The 16,581-nt window shown below is 48.5% G+C and overlaps 1 protein-coding gene across 2 annotated transcripts in view; it reads right to left on the bottom strand.

Annotated features, from left to right (window-relative positions):
- Nucleotides 1–905: 905 nt before the first annotated feature.
- CLSTN2 (calsyntenin 2) overlaps nt 906–16,581 on the bottom strand; it is a gene marked incomplete at both ends in the record, with an annotated part of 634,289 nt that continues 618,613 nt past the window's right edge. Inside the window, 7 exons of one of the 2 annotated variants that reach the window (XM_082839413.1) lie at nt 906–1,088; nt 3,007–3,191; nt 3,969–4,092; nt 4,223–4,368; nt 4,863–5,033; nt 9,025–9,242; nt 13,221–13,369. In XM_082839413.1, coding sequence (XP_082695539.1) covers nt 906–1,088; nt 3,007–3,191; nt 3,969–4,092; nt 4,223–4,368; nt 4,863–5,033; nt 9,025–9,242; nt 13,221–13,369 — 1,176 coding nt within the window. Of the gene's footprint in view, nt 1,089–3,006; nt 3,192–3,968; nt 4,093–4,222; nt 4,369–4,862; nt 5,034–9,018; nt 9,243–13,220; nt 13,370–16,581 lie in introns of both variants that reach the window. The other variant, XM_082839414.1, reaches the window with a different exon arrangement.

Consider the following 16,581-nt stretch of genomic DNA (forward strand, 5'->3'; position numbering starts at 1 on the left):
ACCCCTGTCACCCAGCTCTGCATCCACCGTGAAGCCCTTCCTTCTGATCCCTGGCTGTAGGCTTGTCACAGCTGTCACCCAGGGCAGCGGCTACGTGTAATGCTTCCTGGCCCTCATGGTGTCGTGTGGTGGGAGCCCCCAGCAGGGCAGCACCGCGGGTCTCAGCAGCTGCCGGGAAGGCAGGTTCTCAGAGAACTTTGGCTGGAACCAGGCCCTGCGGTGGCCAAGGGCCTGCTCTTGGCTTCGGACTTTTCATATGACCTTCTGTGGCCTCAAAAAGGACAAAGGGAAAGGCTCTCCAAAATGGAAGAGCACGTGTGTGTGGCGGGGGGAGGGGAGCAGTGGGGACAGCCTAGGCAAACCCTTCCCTGCAACCTTAATTCGGTACGGACGTTCCTTTGAAGTGCTGAGGACTTAGACCTCGGGTGTGTGGAGTCTGACCATCCTGCTTGTAGGAAGCAGCCTGGAGAGTCAGGTGCGAAGAACCTGATGGTCGGTGTGGAGACACCACGGAGTCAGTGCCCGTACGGGGGGTTGGAACCTCAGGGCCCTGAGAACGTGGAGCCCAGGTAGGGGAGCGACATGAAGGCTGACCTTCTCCCCTGTAGGGAAGAGCAAACACGGTACCCACGGATCCAGGCTGCTGGGTGAGCCCAGTGCAAGAGAAGTGGGGGCCACAGGACAAAGTCCCCCCTTAAGTCCCCAGTGAGGATGACGCTGGGCTTCTGGGAACCACCCCAGGGCTGGGACGCGGGGAGTACCCAAGGCATAAAGGGTGGGCTCCAGGATGCTGGGGAAGGCCTGCCGGGACCTGTCATAGAAGTCAGAGGCGACGTGATAGGCTGGGGCGTACATCAGGGTGGGGCTTCCAAAAGGGACACGTGGGCGGGTGCAGAAGGCGGGCACTAGTAGGGGAGGGTGGAGTCATCCCACTCCAGCTGCGCTTGCGCGGCTCCGCCTTGCCCGTGTCCGCCCCTGCCCACCCCATACTCCTCGTCACTGCCCTCGGAATCGCTGCTGCTCGAGCTTAGGTCTTCCTCTTCCTCTTCCTCGGTCTCATCTTCCCCACGCCCTGGGGCTCCGTGTTTCTGGATGGCAGGGAGAGAAGGGAAACGCTCATCAGGGATCAACCAGGAGCCACGCTGGAGTTTTTCTCCCTCCATTAAGGAGACGTTTAGGGCCCCTTGCAACTCCTTCCCTTGATGCTAAACCCTTGGGCTGGGAGATGGGCTTCCTGGAAGGGAAGTCCTTTGGTGAAAGACCAATCGGAGGGCAGAGGACAAAGACAAGAAATGGCAAATTCCAGGACCCAAACTCAAGGTAAATCGTTGCGTTTTAAACATTGGACATTGAGGCCGATCCCATCCATCATTCAGGGAGGCTTTCGGGCCAAAGTTTCTTTTCTGGCATTTCTGAAACCTATCTACATAGGTGTCCAAGTCTTTAATGACTTGCTTCTCAATGCGAGGATAGCATTTAAACTTGTACCCCTCTTCCAGGTGGGAAAATAAGGTCTCTGGGAGCAGAAGGTCTTCTAAGCCGAGACTCGGCTGTGCCGCCCCTCAAAAATACTCCTTTCAGAAGGACAAAGTTCACGGTCCTCATTTTCCACGCCTGTCCCTCACCCGCGGGGTTTGTGTCCTCAAACTCTACCCCACGCCTTTCCAGTGCCCTCCCCCTCCCCCCAGCTTTTTGGCAATTCCAGTCAAATCTTATTTCTGGATTTATGTTTTGAGTTCATAAACCAGCCATAAGAGATGTGAGCCCATGCTTGGCTACATGCCATCTCTGGAGTGTTTTCTCTTCTACCTTTGCCTCCCCCAGATCCTCCTCATTCTTCAAGGCCTGGCTGAGGCTCCAAGAAGTCTCCCCTGGACAGCCCCAGAGGCTCTCCCTGCTCATGCTTCACTGATTGCAGGCATCACGGGGTTAGCCCTTGGTGAGCACGCTCTGGCCGGGTACTCAGAGCGCTCCAGGCATAGTGATCTTGCCTCCTAGGCCCAAGGCTCAGCTCTCTGAAGGTGGAAATGCTGGGGTCCCCAGAGTGGTGCGCTCAGCCCCATACCTACAGCACACGCTGGGACGAGCTGACCGGCATTGGCATGCTGGCTCTGAAGTTGGAGCAGGAGGCCAGGTGAGGCGGGGAGACTGGGGACCGGCTGGGATACTTTTCATTCCTCAGTGGCTCCTCCTCATGGCCACTGACTCCCTCGCTTTCTTACTCCTGCCTTTCCCCCCACCCAGCAGCCATGGGCAGACCAAAGGGCCCGACGGAAGCGGCTTTTCTTGAGTGTCCTATGTCCAGATCAGGGACATTTGGACACTCATGGGTGGATTCTGGGGGCTGATGGCCAACTGGAGAGAGAACTTTAGAATCAGACAGGCGTGGGTTTGAATACTGGTGGTGCCGTTACCAGCTCTGGGAGTTTGAGTACGTCACTTTCCCTCTCTGAGTTGGTCCTACCTTGGTAAATGAGGAGGGTGACTCCCACTTCACAGGTTGCTGGGAAGATTAAATGAGGTGGTGCGTGTTGAGGACCCCGTGCAGTGCTGGCATGATGGGGGCTCAATAAATGGCAGGTATTACCATTGGGTTTTTGTATTAACGTATTCTGAGACTTTAAGTGAGCTCTGCAGGCAGATGGAGCAAAGCCATCTAACTTATACTGGTAGCTAATCAAAAATTCAATACCGAGTCCCTGAGAGTGAGTCAGCTCTGAGCTAAATACTACAGGGGAGGCCAGGGACAGATACTACGTGGCTGCTTGCCGTAAGAAATGTCTGCTTTTGTTTGTTGGGTGAGAGCAATTCACACGTTTTTAAGCAGTGAATGCATTTGGTGGGTAAGTGTGGCTCACGCAGGTTGAGAGGCTGGAGGAGCCCAGAGAAGGGAAGGACCAGTGGGGCTGGGCTAGCCGGGCAGGGCTTCTGGCACAGGAAGGATGGAGCTGGGTGGAGGAGAGGCATCCCGCTCTGAACTCCCAGCCCCCGCGTGACGATTGTTACCTCCATGGGGTTGACCGTGATAGTAAGTGCCGAGTCGTCCCAATCCATCTCGGCTTCCTTGGCAGCCTCAGACTCCTGGGTGAAGTGCTGGTGGGCGACCCGGACCCGGTACATGCCCATGGCCACGACAAACACTAGCATGCACACGGAGATGATGATGACCACCGTGGCGATGCTCGGGACCACTGGAAGGAGGAAGGAATTCGCAGGACGAGGTGAGCGAGGGACTAGCTCACCCTTGGGATGGAACACGATTGAAACATCCACGTGTAGGTTAAAATCTGCCCTACGCTGCCCAGTTGGAGAGCTCTGCGTCAGAACCTTACTCTGTCTGGGCTTCACTTTTTTCATCTATATGGTAGACGTCATCATTCCTATCCCAGGGGTAGTTGTGAGGAGCAAATGAAATCATCTATGTGAATTTCCACAGAGGCACATAGTAGGTGCTCAATAAGTGCACATTCTCTTTGATCTCTTGCTTTTTCCATCAAAGCATAGGGCAGCCCCCTTCCCCTCCCCCGAGAGCTAGAAACTGTGGAGTTCAGTCGGGACAGACAGAAGTGCCCGCCAGATAGGAAGACAATATGGAAGGTACTGGAACAGAAGTAAGGGTGGGAGACTTTGCTATATGGTGCATATGTGTGTGTGAGCATGTGTGAGGGGCTCAGGGAAGGCTACATACAGCATGTAGCTTTGAGTTGGGTCTAAAAGGACTTGCAAAATTTTACCCCAGCCCTTTGTAACGTCTGCTATTACACATTTCTTATAACTTCTTGTGTACTTGACCTGCGCCCTCCTGAGGCCGTGAGTGCCTCAGAGCCAGGCCCATAGCTTCTCCATGGCTGGGCACCTCCTTCAGTTCTGGGCGCCTCTGGCGCTGCTGCACCCTAACTGCTGCGTGGACGGTCTTGAGTCACCATCAGCACCTGGTGTCCTGAGGTCCCTCCTCCCATGTGACCTACCTGAACTGCGCTGGATGCCAGTCTGGGATTCCGGGTGGTGGACAGACTGGAGGAAGGGCGGCTGCACGATGAGGTGGTTGACGTGCTCCTTGTCTGAGACCCTGACCTCATGGAGGACGCTGACCTGAGAAGAGCAGGGAGGGGTGCAGTGGGCCGGGAGTGGCAGGTGGACCAGTGGCCGCAGTTCTCCCGAATAAGCGAAATGAATGAATGGGCGGGCCGGGGCGTCCCTCACAACTGCGGGACTCACTCACCTCCAAGTTGAACTCATTGCTGGTGTAGCGCCCATTGAGTTCCGAGCACTTGAGCCTGAACCGCCGGGCCTCCAGGGCAGCTGGACGCCAGTTGCGGTAGCGGATGTGACGTAGCACCTGCTCATAGCGGCTCATGGAGCCCACACCTGTGTCAAGAGACCACACCTGTCATAAGAAGGCAGAAGAGGGGCTGGGGAGACAGGCTGCAGCTGCTGGCGGTGTGGGTCTCCTGAAGTCGGTGAGGGTAAGAGCTCAGGGTGTTTAGGGGCAGACAGTGTGCCAGTGCAGACATTCTAAGGAGCCAATTAAACTGAAGCACAGAATTTCCACATAGATTGGGCTCTGACCAGAATGTTTGGCCTCAATCTGCCAAATGTTGCTGTAATACTTGCTGAGATCAAACATGATAAGAGCAGGCACCCGCCTAGTTTCTACAGATTTCCCCAGGAGTGGAATGGGAGCCAATTCCCCCGGATACTGGAATAGCTCATCAAAGGAGGGGCTAGAAGTCCACGCTCTGAGGTCAAGGGTTCCCTCCTGACCCACCTCCACAGGAGATGGAGCTGCCATCCCACTCATGACTCCCTGGACAGGGCCACTGAGAAGGGACCACCAGGTGCAGGACTGAGCACGGCCTTACCGTAGATGGAGTAGCCGGCCGTGGAGTTGGTGGCGTCCAGGTGTCGCTGGTGGAGCTCACTGTGGTTGAGCTCCAAGCACTCCTGTTTGGGGTCCAAGTCCCCTCCCAGCACTAAAATGTCACAGAAATCTAAGTTGTGAAGCATTTCTTCAAAAACTGCTGATTTGGGGGCTGTGGGAGGACAGACACATGGAAAACACAGGAGTGAGGACAGCTCAGGTCATGGCCCTGACACACCGTCCTCCTCCTCCGTCACTGAACCCCAGGCTCAGGCTGGGTCAGGAGGAGAGGCTGGGCGATCCCAAATATCACCTCCACTGCTCAGATGATGTCCAGGCAGCCCCTGAGGCTGGGCGGCACGAATTTATGTGAAGAGCATGAACACAGCAGTCAAAAGATGTGAATTTAGGGCTTCCCTGATGGCGCAGTGGTTGGGAGTCCGCCTGCTGATGCAGGGAACATGGGCTTGTGCCCCGGTCCAGGAGGCTCCCACGTGCCGCGGAGTGGCTGGGCCCGTGAGCCATGGCCGCTGAGCCTGCGCATCCGGAGCCTGTGCTCCGCAGTGGGAGAGGCCACAACAGTGAGAGGCCCGCGTACCGCAAAAAAAAAAAAAAAAAACCCCAAAAGATGTGAATTTGTATACCAGCGCTGCTTCTGAGAAGCCGTATAGTATTAGAGAAACCACCTACCGCTCAATTTCCTTATCTGTAAAGAGGGTAAGGGCATTGAGAGGATTGAAAACAATGTGTGGCACAGAATAAATGCTCAAGAAGGATTGGTCTCCTTTGGGACCAGAGATGAGTGCCCCTCCACCAGCCTCTCATAGCTTTCCCCGTGTGGTCATGGTGTGTGTCTGTCTCTCCCAGCAGACTCTGAGCTTCTCAAGGGCAGAAGCACTTTGCGTGACTATCTCTTCAGTATCTGAGGGGCTGGCATGGAGCAGTATGATGACACATTGCTGAAGTGGAGCTGCACTGGTGATATAATTAAATAAGTAAATTGGTTAGTCTAGTTGACGAGCTGCTGCATCCCTTGGCAAAGTTCCTGGGGGAAGGGTAGGCTGAGACACTCCATCTTCTTCTCCAGGGTGGGCAAGGTGTGGAAGTAAGTGGTGGGCTCGGGCTCCCAGACTTTTTGCCTTTGTGGCACCAACCCTACCATTTACAGAGGACACCCCTCCCCTTGCCAGTTTATGGAAGGCTGGTCCTAGGGCTGGAGACTAGCCAGTCTGGTCTCTCTTCTTCACTGCAGTGTGGCGCTGACCTGGAGGTGCCGGCTCCCTACCCCCAGCCTCCAGGGGTGGCCTTTAGTGTGGAGGTGGGAGCACTTTCTCCATCACTAGAACTGTTGAATGCAATTGCCGTCTGTGGACTTTATCCTGGCATCTGTCCCAGGCCTCGGCAACATGGCAGTCAGCAGACCCATCTTTCCAACCCTTGTTCCTGTGTTTCTGGTTCCTGGACAGCCTAGCTGTCCTTGCCTGATACTATGACCCCAAGTTTCCCAGGGGAGTGTCTGAGTATTTGAATGCTGGACAGGTTGGCAGTCCTAAATGAAAATCCTGCTTTAAAATAAAAAGTGATTAGTAGTTATGGAGTCCTTGCTATACGCTAGGCACAGTGCAAAGGAAATCCTAACAGACACTAGAGGGGGTACTGTTACTATTCCCATTTCACTGATGGGGGAGTGGACAGTCCATGGGGTAGAGTGCGGCGGATTGCCTGGGGTCACACAGACAACAGGGGAGGAGCTGGACGGCAACCATGACCTTCTGATACCACACTTTGTGAAAGTCTCAACCTCTGGGCCGGTGGTCTTCAAATATTTTTGATCTTGCGGGCTTTTATTGAAAAATTTGTGAACTAGAGATCATTTAAATAAGTATATTTACTCATTAAGCAGACTGGTGTATTTTGTGCATGATAAAAGATTTATGAAAACAAATTTTGAAAGGATTCACGAAAGATGAGAGAGCTATTTTAAATAATTATTTTATTTTGTTTAGTTTTTAAGGGATACCAGAAACATTTTTTGCTCTCAGCGGGTATATGTTGTTATAAATAATTTCGTACACTTACTTTTTAAATGCTTGCCAATCTCAATGGCTTCGTGTAGCATTGGCAAAATCTAAAAGCACGTTAATATACACTTAACAAAGTCTGTCATTAATAATGGTACACGTATATCTCTCTTTCAAATGGCCTGTGGTTTCTGGGTTTTCTTGGGAGCCGTACTCTTGTCAGGTCAGGTTGGGTCATCCTGGCTCCTATGACCCAACTGCCGACTGATTGCTCACCCTAGGTAGGGGGTGTGTTCACCCCACCATTTTCTCTCGTCCTCTTGCGCTTGCATATGGACAAAATCTTCCATCAGTTTCCTTGATTCCCACTGTGCTGAAGGGACTGTACTGGGCTCAGGGACTTACTGGCAAATCAATAAGTTGGGCTCTGGAGGAGATCCTTGTCTGGTTTAATAAACAGATCATCACCACCGAGGGCTCGCCAGTGTGTGTGAGAGAGAGCGCTAGTGGCTGGAAGCATACCTAGTGGTTGGGCGTGTACAGTACCAGCCTGGGGTCAGGCTGGTGGGGTCTTCTGGAAGAGGGGTTGAAGGTAGAGATTTTTGTCAGCAATAATGGGGAACGAGACAGAGAGGGACCTTCCAGGACGAGGGTAGAGAGTGAGTAGACACGTAAGCTAACACAGAGGGAGAGAGGGGTGTGATGTCATTGGTACTGAAACAGCACAAAGAGTGAGTCGCTGAGGGCAGAAGATGGTGGTGGAGAGGGTCACGGGTGGCAGACGCCATTAGCCTGCTTGTTTACGGCACCCATAATAATGATTATTCTTACAACGATAAAAGTGAAATTTTAGAAGTACTAACAATAGCTCTCGGGCACTTGGCTACGCAGTCTGCATGCACCTCTCATAAACAGAAGGTGAGATGTGGACCCAGATAATTGCTTGTCCCTGCGTTGCCTATAGGCTGATGTCAGGCCTCGGGAATCCAGATACTCTCAGCTACGGCCTGCAGCCACCGCAGTCGGAGGCCCTTCCTTTTCCTGTCTGATATTAGCCACAGATGAGGGCAAGAGGGAAGATCACACGACCTAATGCACCTTGGAGAGTAACTGGGAAACGGTCCTGCCCAGACAGGTGGTATAACGCCATCTATTTTTGTGAGCTAAGAAGGGCTGTCTTGCCAGGCATCCCATTTGCTGGGGACCAGCATGCTTTAAGGCAGTGGGTAGTTAAGATTATTATAGAAGCAGCCCTTCGGGAACTCAGGCCCACTGGCACTAGCACATCGTTAGCAGCTGCTCTGGGAGGGGGAGAGGGAGAGTTGAAAACATTCTTTTGGAGGAGGCAGCAAAGGACGGTTCTCAAACTCGTATTCCCCCCATAGATCTGGGCCCCAGGTTTTCCTGCCTTCCTTCCATATCCTTCCATCCCTCTCCCCCCCACCAGCCGAATATACTGTAGCTTTCAGTGCAACTCAGTGTTTCTTCCTGGCAGACAATTCAAATTACTTTTACTGAACAGCCCTCCCGACAATGAAACCGTTGGGAAGAACAACTGGAAAGTCCCCTGAGAGTTGAGAGTGATATTGCCGAAGGAGACTTTTGCGGTGTATATATTAAGATGCAGCTCTATTTTTTTCTTCATGCTTCTTTAACTTTTCTTCTCATTACCAAAATAATACACGTGTACTACAGAACATTTTGCAGTTGTAGGGAAGTGAAGGGGAGCAGAAACAAGTTGGCTGTTTTCCTGCTTCTCAGAGAATATCACTGTTAGCATTAGGTGTGTTTCCTTCTGGGCATTTTTCTACATATTATTTTTCTTGACAGACTTGCGATCACTCTCCACATAGCTACTCTGTAATTTGCATCTTGCTTTTTTTTTTTTTAACTTGCTGTTTGGCATAAGTGCCTTCCCTCCAACATCATACCTCTTCTATGGGGGTACCACAATTTGCTAAGCCATTCATTCCTCTCTGTTATTTATCTGCATTGTTTCCAGGCTTTTTTGTTCCGTTATCATAAATTACCCCACTATGGTGAACAATACCTCAGTTGTCCTGAAGTGTGATTGACGAGAAACATACTTTACGTGAGAATTTAAGGTCCCATCCCCCCCCACAACCCAGTATGCACCTGTACCTGTGGTCTTCAAGTCACCGGGGGCCTCGGTTTTGGTGAAGGTGCTCACAATCTTGATGTCGGGGAAGAGGGTAACCCCTTTGGGGCTTTCAAACTGGGCAGTGGGTCTCCAGAAGCGGTCCGTGCCATGGAGGGTGATCTGGGGCTCGACGGCCTGCAGCACCATCACGTAGGCGTCCACGTCGGGGAGGCTGATACACACATCTTCTCCAAAGCACCTGGGAAAACAGCAGTCACGGCAACTGAAGAGCAAACCCTGGAATCATCCGGCCATGGACAAAGATACATACAGCCACCTCTAGTCCTCCACGAGACATCCTGACTGCCCGAGAGCCTCTGAGGATGTCAACAGACATTCAGATTCAAAGCCACATTTTAGTTGAAACTACTAGCAATCTAGGGACTTGAAAAGCTTAGCTCCTGGGTGAAATAGGAATTTTCTATACCAGCAACAAGTAACCATTAGACCTTTAATTATCCTTTAACAAAGTAATCAATGGCAACATTAATTAGACAGCAACTGCTTGTCATGTGCATAAGGATTTGGTAAATAAATTGTTGTCTCCCTGGTTAGTTACAGCCATCTTACTGAGTGAGACGCCAGGGCTAAACTCTCCTGCCTGCCGGAACAGCGTATATGTTCTCTCTCTACAAGGATATCACACAAGTGCGGTGCCTCTTCCAGATGTGCCAGCAGACTGCCATTGTAATCATACTCCTTTTTCCTGATACACTGCCACAAAAACATCTGGGAGCCAGAGTGGTGTGACAACAAGAGCAAAGCCTCGGAAGTGAGACAGACAAGGGTCCATGCCTGGCTCTGCCACCACTCCTGGACTGGGAGGCTCTGGGCAAGGGGCACGACTCCTGTGAACCTCAGTCGCTTCATCTATACAGTGGGGATGAATAATTAATTACCTTGTAGTAGTAAGGCTTAAATGCAGGTGACATGTAGATAGGAAGCTGCCCAGGAGCCTGCATCATGGTTGGAGCTCAGTAAATGTTGACAGATCTGACAGTGTCATCAGACCTCATCAGGCATGTGTGTCACTGGCACTCTCTGCTGATCATCTAGACCAAAGACCTAAGCTAAAATGGAGAACCCCAGGGTCTAGAGAGATACTCTGGGAATGATGGGTGGACTCCAGCTGGTGGCAGCCATCAACTTGCATCCCTTGGCAAAGTTCCTGGGGGAAGGGTAGGCTGAGACACTCCATCTTCTTCTCCAGGGTGGGCAAGGTGTGGAAGTAAGTGGTGGGCTCGGGCTCCCAGATTTTTTGCCTTTGTGGCACCAACCCTACCATTTACAGAGGACACCCCCCCCTCTTGCCAGTTTATGGAAGGCTGGTCCTAGGGCTGGAGACTAGCCAGTCTGGTCTCTCTTCTTCACTGCAGTGTGGCGCTGACCTGGAGGTGCCGGCTCCCTACCCCCAGCCTCCAGGGGTGGCCTTTAGTGTGGAGGTGGGAGCACTTTCTCCATCACTAGAACTGTTGAATGCAATTGCCATCTGTGGACTTTATCCTGGCATCTGTCCCAGGCCTCGGCAACATGGCAGTCAGCAGACCCATCTTTCCAACCCTTGTTCCTGTCTTTCTGGTTCCTTTTTCTGGCTCCAGGTGCCAGGCGACTCCCTTTCTGCTTCTCAGGAGTTTTTCTGGGGTCCCCTTCCTAGCTGCCCTCCCAAGCAGCTGTTTGGCTGAGAAATGATTTGATAGGCCAGTAAGGGTGTTACTTAAAGGTCACAGTGATGGTCTCATCTCCTTAATTTAACCCTGATCCCTGGGGACAAGAACCATGCCTTTTCTTTCTCTTGCATACTCATGGTATTTAGGAGCTCTATCAAGGCTAGGTTGGTTAATTTAATTGAATTAATAAACATTTGTTGAGCATGATACTATACACAGAAGAACCCTAAAGATGCTTCCCAAATCTATTAGAGCTAATAAATGAATTCAGTAGGTTGCAGGATACAAAATTAATATACAGAAATCTGTTGTGTTTCTGTACACTGACAGCAACCTATCAGAAAAAGAAATTAAAAAACAATCCCATTTACAATTGCATCAAAAAGAATAAAATACCTAGGGATAAATCGAGCCAAGGAGGTAGAAGACCTCTACTCAGAAAACTACAAGACATTGATGAAAGAAATTAAAGACATTACAAACAAATGGAAAGATATACCATGCTCATGGATTGGAAGAAATAATATTACTAATATGATCATACGACCCAAGGCAATCTAGATTCAATTCAATCTCTATCAAAATGCCAATGGTATTTTTCACCAAACTAGAACAAATAATTCTAAAATTTGTTTAAATCCATAAAAGATCTCAAATAGCCAAAACAATCTTGAGAAAGAAGAACAAAGCTGAAGGTATGACACTCCTGTCTTCAGACTATGCTACGAACCTAGAGTAATCCAAACAGTATGGTACTGGCACAAAAACAGACACATAAATCAATGGAACAGAATAGAGAGCTCAGAACTGAACCCATGCATATATGGTCAATTAATCAATGATAAAGGAGGCAAGAATATAAAATGAAGAAAAGACAGCTTCTTCAATAACTGGTGTTGGGAAAACTGGACATCTATGTGCGAAAGAATAAAACTGGACTACTTTCTCACACCATACACAAAAGTAAACTCAAAATGAGTAAGACCTGAAACCATAAAACTCCTAGAAGAAAGCATAGGCAGTATGCTCTTTGACATTGGTCTTAGCAATATTTTTTTGGATGTGTCTGCTCAGGCAACAGAGACAGAAGCAAAAATAAACCCATGGGACTACATCCAACTAAAAAGCTTTTGCACGGTGAAGGAAACTATCAACAATATAAAAAGCCAGCCTGATGAATAGGAGAAGATATTTGCAAATAATCTTATATAGTAAGGGGTTAATATCCAAAATATACAAAGAATTTATACAACTCAACAGCAAAAAACAGGTAACCCAATTAAAAGATGGGCAGAGGACCTGAATAGACATTTTTGCAAAGAAGACATACTGATGGTCAACAGACACATGAAAAGATGTTCAACATCACTAATCATCAGGGAAATATGAATCAAAACCACAATGAGGTACCACCTCACCCCTGTCAGAATGGCTAATATCAAAAATAAATAAAAAGTGTTGGCGAGCATGTAGAGAAAAGGAAACCTCTAAACACTATTGGTGGGAATGTAAATTCGTGCTGCCACTATGGAAAACAGTATGGAGGTTCCCCTCAAAAACTAAAAATAGAGCTGTCACATAATCCAGCAATTTCACTTCTGGTTATTTACCTGAAGAAAATAAAAATGGTAATTCGATAAGATATATGCACACTAATGTTCATTGCAGCATTATTTACATTAACGAAAATATGGAAGCAGCCTAACTGTCCAAGGATAGATGGATGGATAAAGAAGATGTGGTTTTATATATTTATGGTGTGTGTGTATATATATATATATATATTTGTATATATATATGATATATATTTGTAATATAGTATATATTTAACACATATATTAATACTATAATAATAATAAATGATGTGTGTGTATATATATATATATATATATATATATATACACACACATGGAATATTACTAAGTCATGAGAAAAAACAATAAAATCTTGCAATTGGCAACAACACGAATAGATCTAGAGGGTGTTATGCTAAGTGAAATAAGTCAGACAGAGAAAGACCGTATGGTTTCACTTACATGTGGAATCTAAAAAACAAACCAAAAACAAACTCATAGATTCAGAGAACAGGTGGTTGCCAGAAGGGAGGGGGTTGGGGGTGGGGTGAAATAGGTGAAGGAGATTAAGAGGTACGCACCTCCAGTTATAAAATAAAAAATCCACAGGGATGTAACATACAGCATAAGGGATATGGTCAATAACATTGTAATAACTCTGTATAGGGACCTATGGTTACCAGACTTATCATAGTGTATGTAAATATCAGATCACTAAGCAGTACACCTGAAACTAACAAAACATTGTATGTCAACTATATTTCACTTAAAAAAAAAAAACAAAAATAGAACACAGATCCATTGGGGGGTCCTCATAGGGAGAGTGGAGAAGCTGCCAATAGTTGAAGAGAGGTGAATCCTGTTTTACGAGAGAACATTCCCAGGGACCATCCCTGATGCCTTGGCCGAGCCCCAGGCTGCCCAGCGTCCACTCACTGGACCTTGGAAGAGACTTTCAGGCGCCGCACGCCCACGGTTGGGAACTGCCTGGAGTTGATGTAGGAGACCTTCTGGAGGGCACGGTTGATGTTCCCAATGTCGTCACCTTCCATCACCAGGACAGACTGCGAGGGGTTGAAATGATACTGGAAGACAGAAGGCAGTATCACAGGAGAGAATGATCAACCATGTACCCAGTCTCACGGAGACCCTCCATCTCCATGCAAAGGCCACTAAGTCCCGCACAGGCGTCTCCAGAGCACGTGCAAGTGCAGGAGCTGTGTGCACAGGTAACTGTTTTAACCCGTCAAGCAATCCCTGCTGCCCTCTGGTGGGCTTCGGGACCCTCCTCTGTAAGATTCCCCGTGGATTATAAACTCCTGGTGATACCACCTGGAGCCACAGGATGCATTCTGAAAGCCCAGACACAGTGCTCTTGGGGCCCCGCCTTTGGTGCGCTCATGCTCTGGGCTACGATGGGGTCCCTCCCAGAAACTTTCAGTTCTTGGACGGCCACGCCCTCAGCTCACAGCCCGGAAACCTGGGGCTTTTGTTCCTTTTGCTGTCTTGACTTTGGCCTTGAACTGCTCCCCCATTCACCCTGCACTCCACCTCCTGACCCATGTCCCATCTTTTTAGTTTCCAACCTTAAAGTTCATTTTTAAGTTAATGGCCTTCCTTCTCTCTTAGATCCGATTCTTGGTCTTGCCTTCTAGGTGCTAGACTCTGGTTTCCCGTGAGTTTTAATCACTTGCTGTCTACACGCCTGCTAGCTGCCCTAGGTTTGTTATCTATCTGTCCTATCCTGGGTCCCTGGTATCCCACGCTGGGTGAAGGCCCAGGGGCTACGATGCTCCCCACTGAGTCACTTGGGTCCTCAAACCAGATAAAGTAGATCCAGACTTGTCTCTTCCGTGGTGTTCCCAGCAGTTTCTCTTCTTTGAATGGAGCATGGAGCATATATATCCAAATATATATATGTGCTAAGTGAAAGTGTCCATCTTATTCCTATCTCCTATCCAACCAATTTCCTCAACCTTATCCCACAGGTGATCACTGTTCCATTAATTTCTTAGTGACAAATTGCATTATTGTTCAAAATTAGTTGTTTCCCCTCCCAGTGAGATGCTTATTTATGCTACTCTTCCATACAGGATATACATCTTTGTCCTGTTGCGCTCAATAGTGGTCATGTGACTTGCTTGGCCAACAAAAAGTAGGCAGAGGTATTGTTTGGTTCACACCCGGGTGGTAGATTTCACAGCCAGTTAATTCGTGGTTCCATGTCCCTCTCCCTCTGCCATGAAATCTGCAAAGTTCCCTAATGGTCTATCAGCCTGGGTCTCACAGTGAGGGGGGCAGAGCTGCAGCCAGTCTTTAATGGGCATGAAGTGCACACCATAAAAAAAAAAATTGCTGTATAATTCACTGAAATTTTAGTCACTTGTTACTGCAGCATAACGTAGCGTATCCTGACAGTTATACCTAAGCATTTTATGAATATATAATCAATGAATATAGATTCCCATTTTTCTCCTTTCTTACACCAAAGGTAGCTTGTTACATACTATACTGTACTTTGCTTTTTTCACTTAGCTTTTGTCTTGGAGAGCTTTTTTTTTTTAAAGTTGTTTAATATTATTTAATATTAAATCATTTACTTAACCAGTCTCATAATATGAACATTGGGTTATTTCCAGTCTTATACTAATAATGGCACAATGAATAATCTTATATATATAACATTTCCTAAGTGTGTAAATATATCTGTAGTATAAATCCCTACAAGGGAAATTGCTAGGTCAGAGCGTATATACAGTTTAAATTTTGACAAATGATGCAAATTTTCCATTGCTAGGGATTATACGAATATGCTCTCCCTCTCATAGCATATGAGAATGTTCTTCCAAAACCTCAACAGAGCGTGCTGTCGAACTTGGGACTTTTGCCAATCTGATAGGTGATAAATACTATCTTAGTGTAGTTTTATTTTGCATTACTGTTTCCATGAAGTAGATTGAGTATGTTTTCAAGCTTTTAAGGGAAAATCTATCTATATTAGCTTTTCCCTGATATGACTCAGATGTCTTTACAAGAGTTCCTGTTCTGTGTCCAGACGCTACCAGGAGGTAGTTATCTCATGAGTACTGTGCTGCCATTGTCCCGCATAATAAGTCCCTTGCATTGTGACCCCCAGCCAACTGATAGCTCAGTCTTTGTCTCTTTCAACTATCATGTGATTGTTTCATTGTTACCTCCTCCTTGAAGCCTCCCCAGCTTCCCTCACTTAGGTCCCCACTGAACTCCTATAGTGCTATGAAATGGTAGTATAATTATTATAGTGCAGTGACTAGGAGCTCACTGAGGACAGGGGCTCTGACTGTTACCCCCGAATCTCAGAACCTTGTCCTAGTGCCCCGGAAGCCCCTGTTAGATGAATGAGTGAATGGTCCCCCGCTGCCCTCACTGTTGTTCCTCTTTCCCTATGATCCAGTTTCCTCCTGTCCTCAAAGCCCTGAGCAGGGTCTCTCTGAGCTGCGACGTCTGGTCACAAGCACTGTTCCCTATGCTGGATTCAGGAGCCCCTGGGCATATGCACAGGTGATGCTACAGTCGGCCTCTTGTTGGTCTCTCTCTTGCTGGGGCTGACTCACTAGCTTAGCGTGCTCAGCCGTGGAGATGCCACATGCTGGTGAATCATCAATAGTTCTGAGTGTTTTACAGATCATCCATTTCTCATTTGAGCAGATTGAAAGTCATTCTTCTAAATATACCACTTAAGTTTCCATGTATTTTGCACTCTCCCCGTCCCTGCCAACCCCTGCTGTAGCAGTCTTTTGGTGCTTTTGCTATCTGTCTGTCTGTGTGCCCCCCACCAGCAGACTGTGAGCACTTCGAGGGCAAGGTCCACTGACTTTTTTCAGCATCTAGAGGGTCCAGTACACGACAAGCATGAGACAAGATGATGCCCCCTGCAGAAAAGGCCAATCTCTGAGCCGTGCATGAGGGCTGAACAGGAAAATCAAGCAATTCATCCAGGAGGATGGACTGGGCAGCAGCCCGCGGCATCAGCAGAGGGCACTCCCACTGAAGCCTCCTAGGGAGAGGACAGGTTAGGGAATGTGTTGGATCTCTAGTGAATACCCAAGTCTGGCTGCCAGAGCACCCCAAGGACTGCCACAGGGCTTGAGGTGGGCACTGGCTAGCCGTCAGCACGGTTCTTGCAGGATCAATAAAACCCTCCACTAGAAGAGGTCTTGCTTGTATGTTTGTGTTGTCTTTCGTGGCATGACAGAGTCGGTCTCTGGTTTTGCGAGACACAGGATGGTATTGGCATTTCCACAGGGGCAGGAGATGG

This window comes from Leucopleurus acutus (assembly GCF_964270905.1).
Source record: "Leucopleurus acutus genome assembly, chromosome: 5".
NCBI lineage: Eukaryota > Metazoa > Chordata > Mammalia > Artiodactyla > Delphinidae > Leucopleurus > Leucopleurus acutus.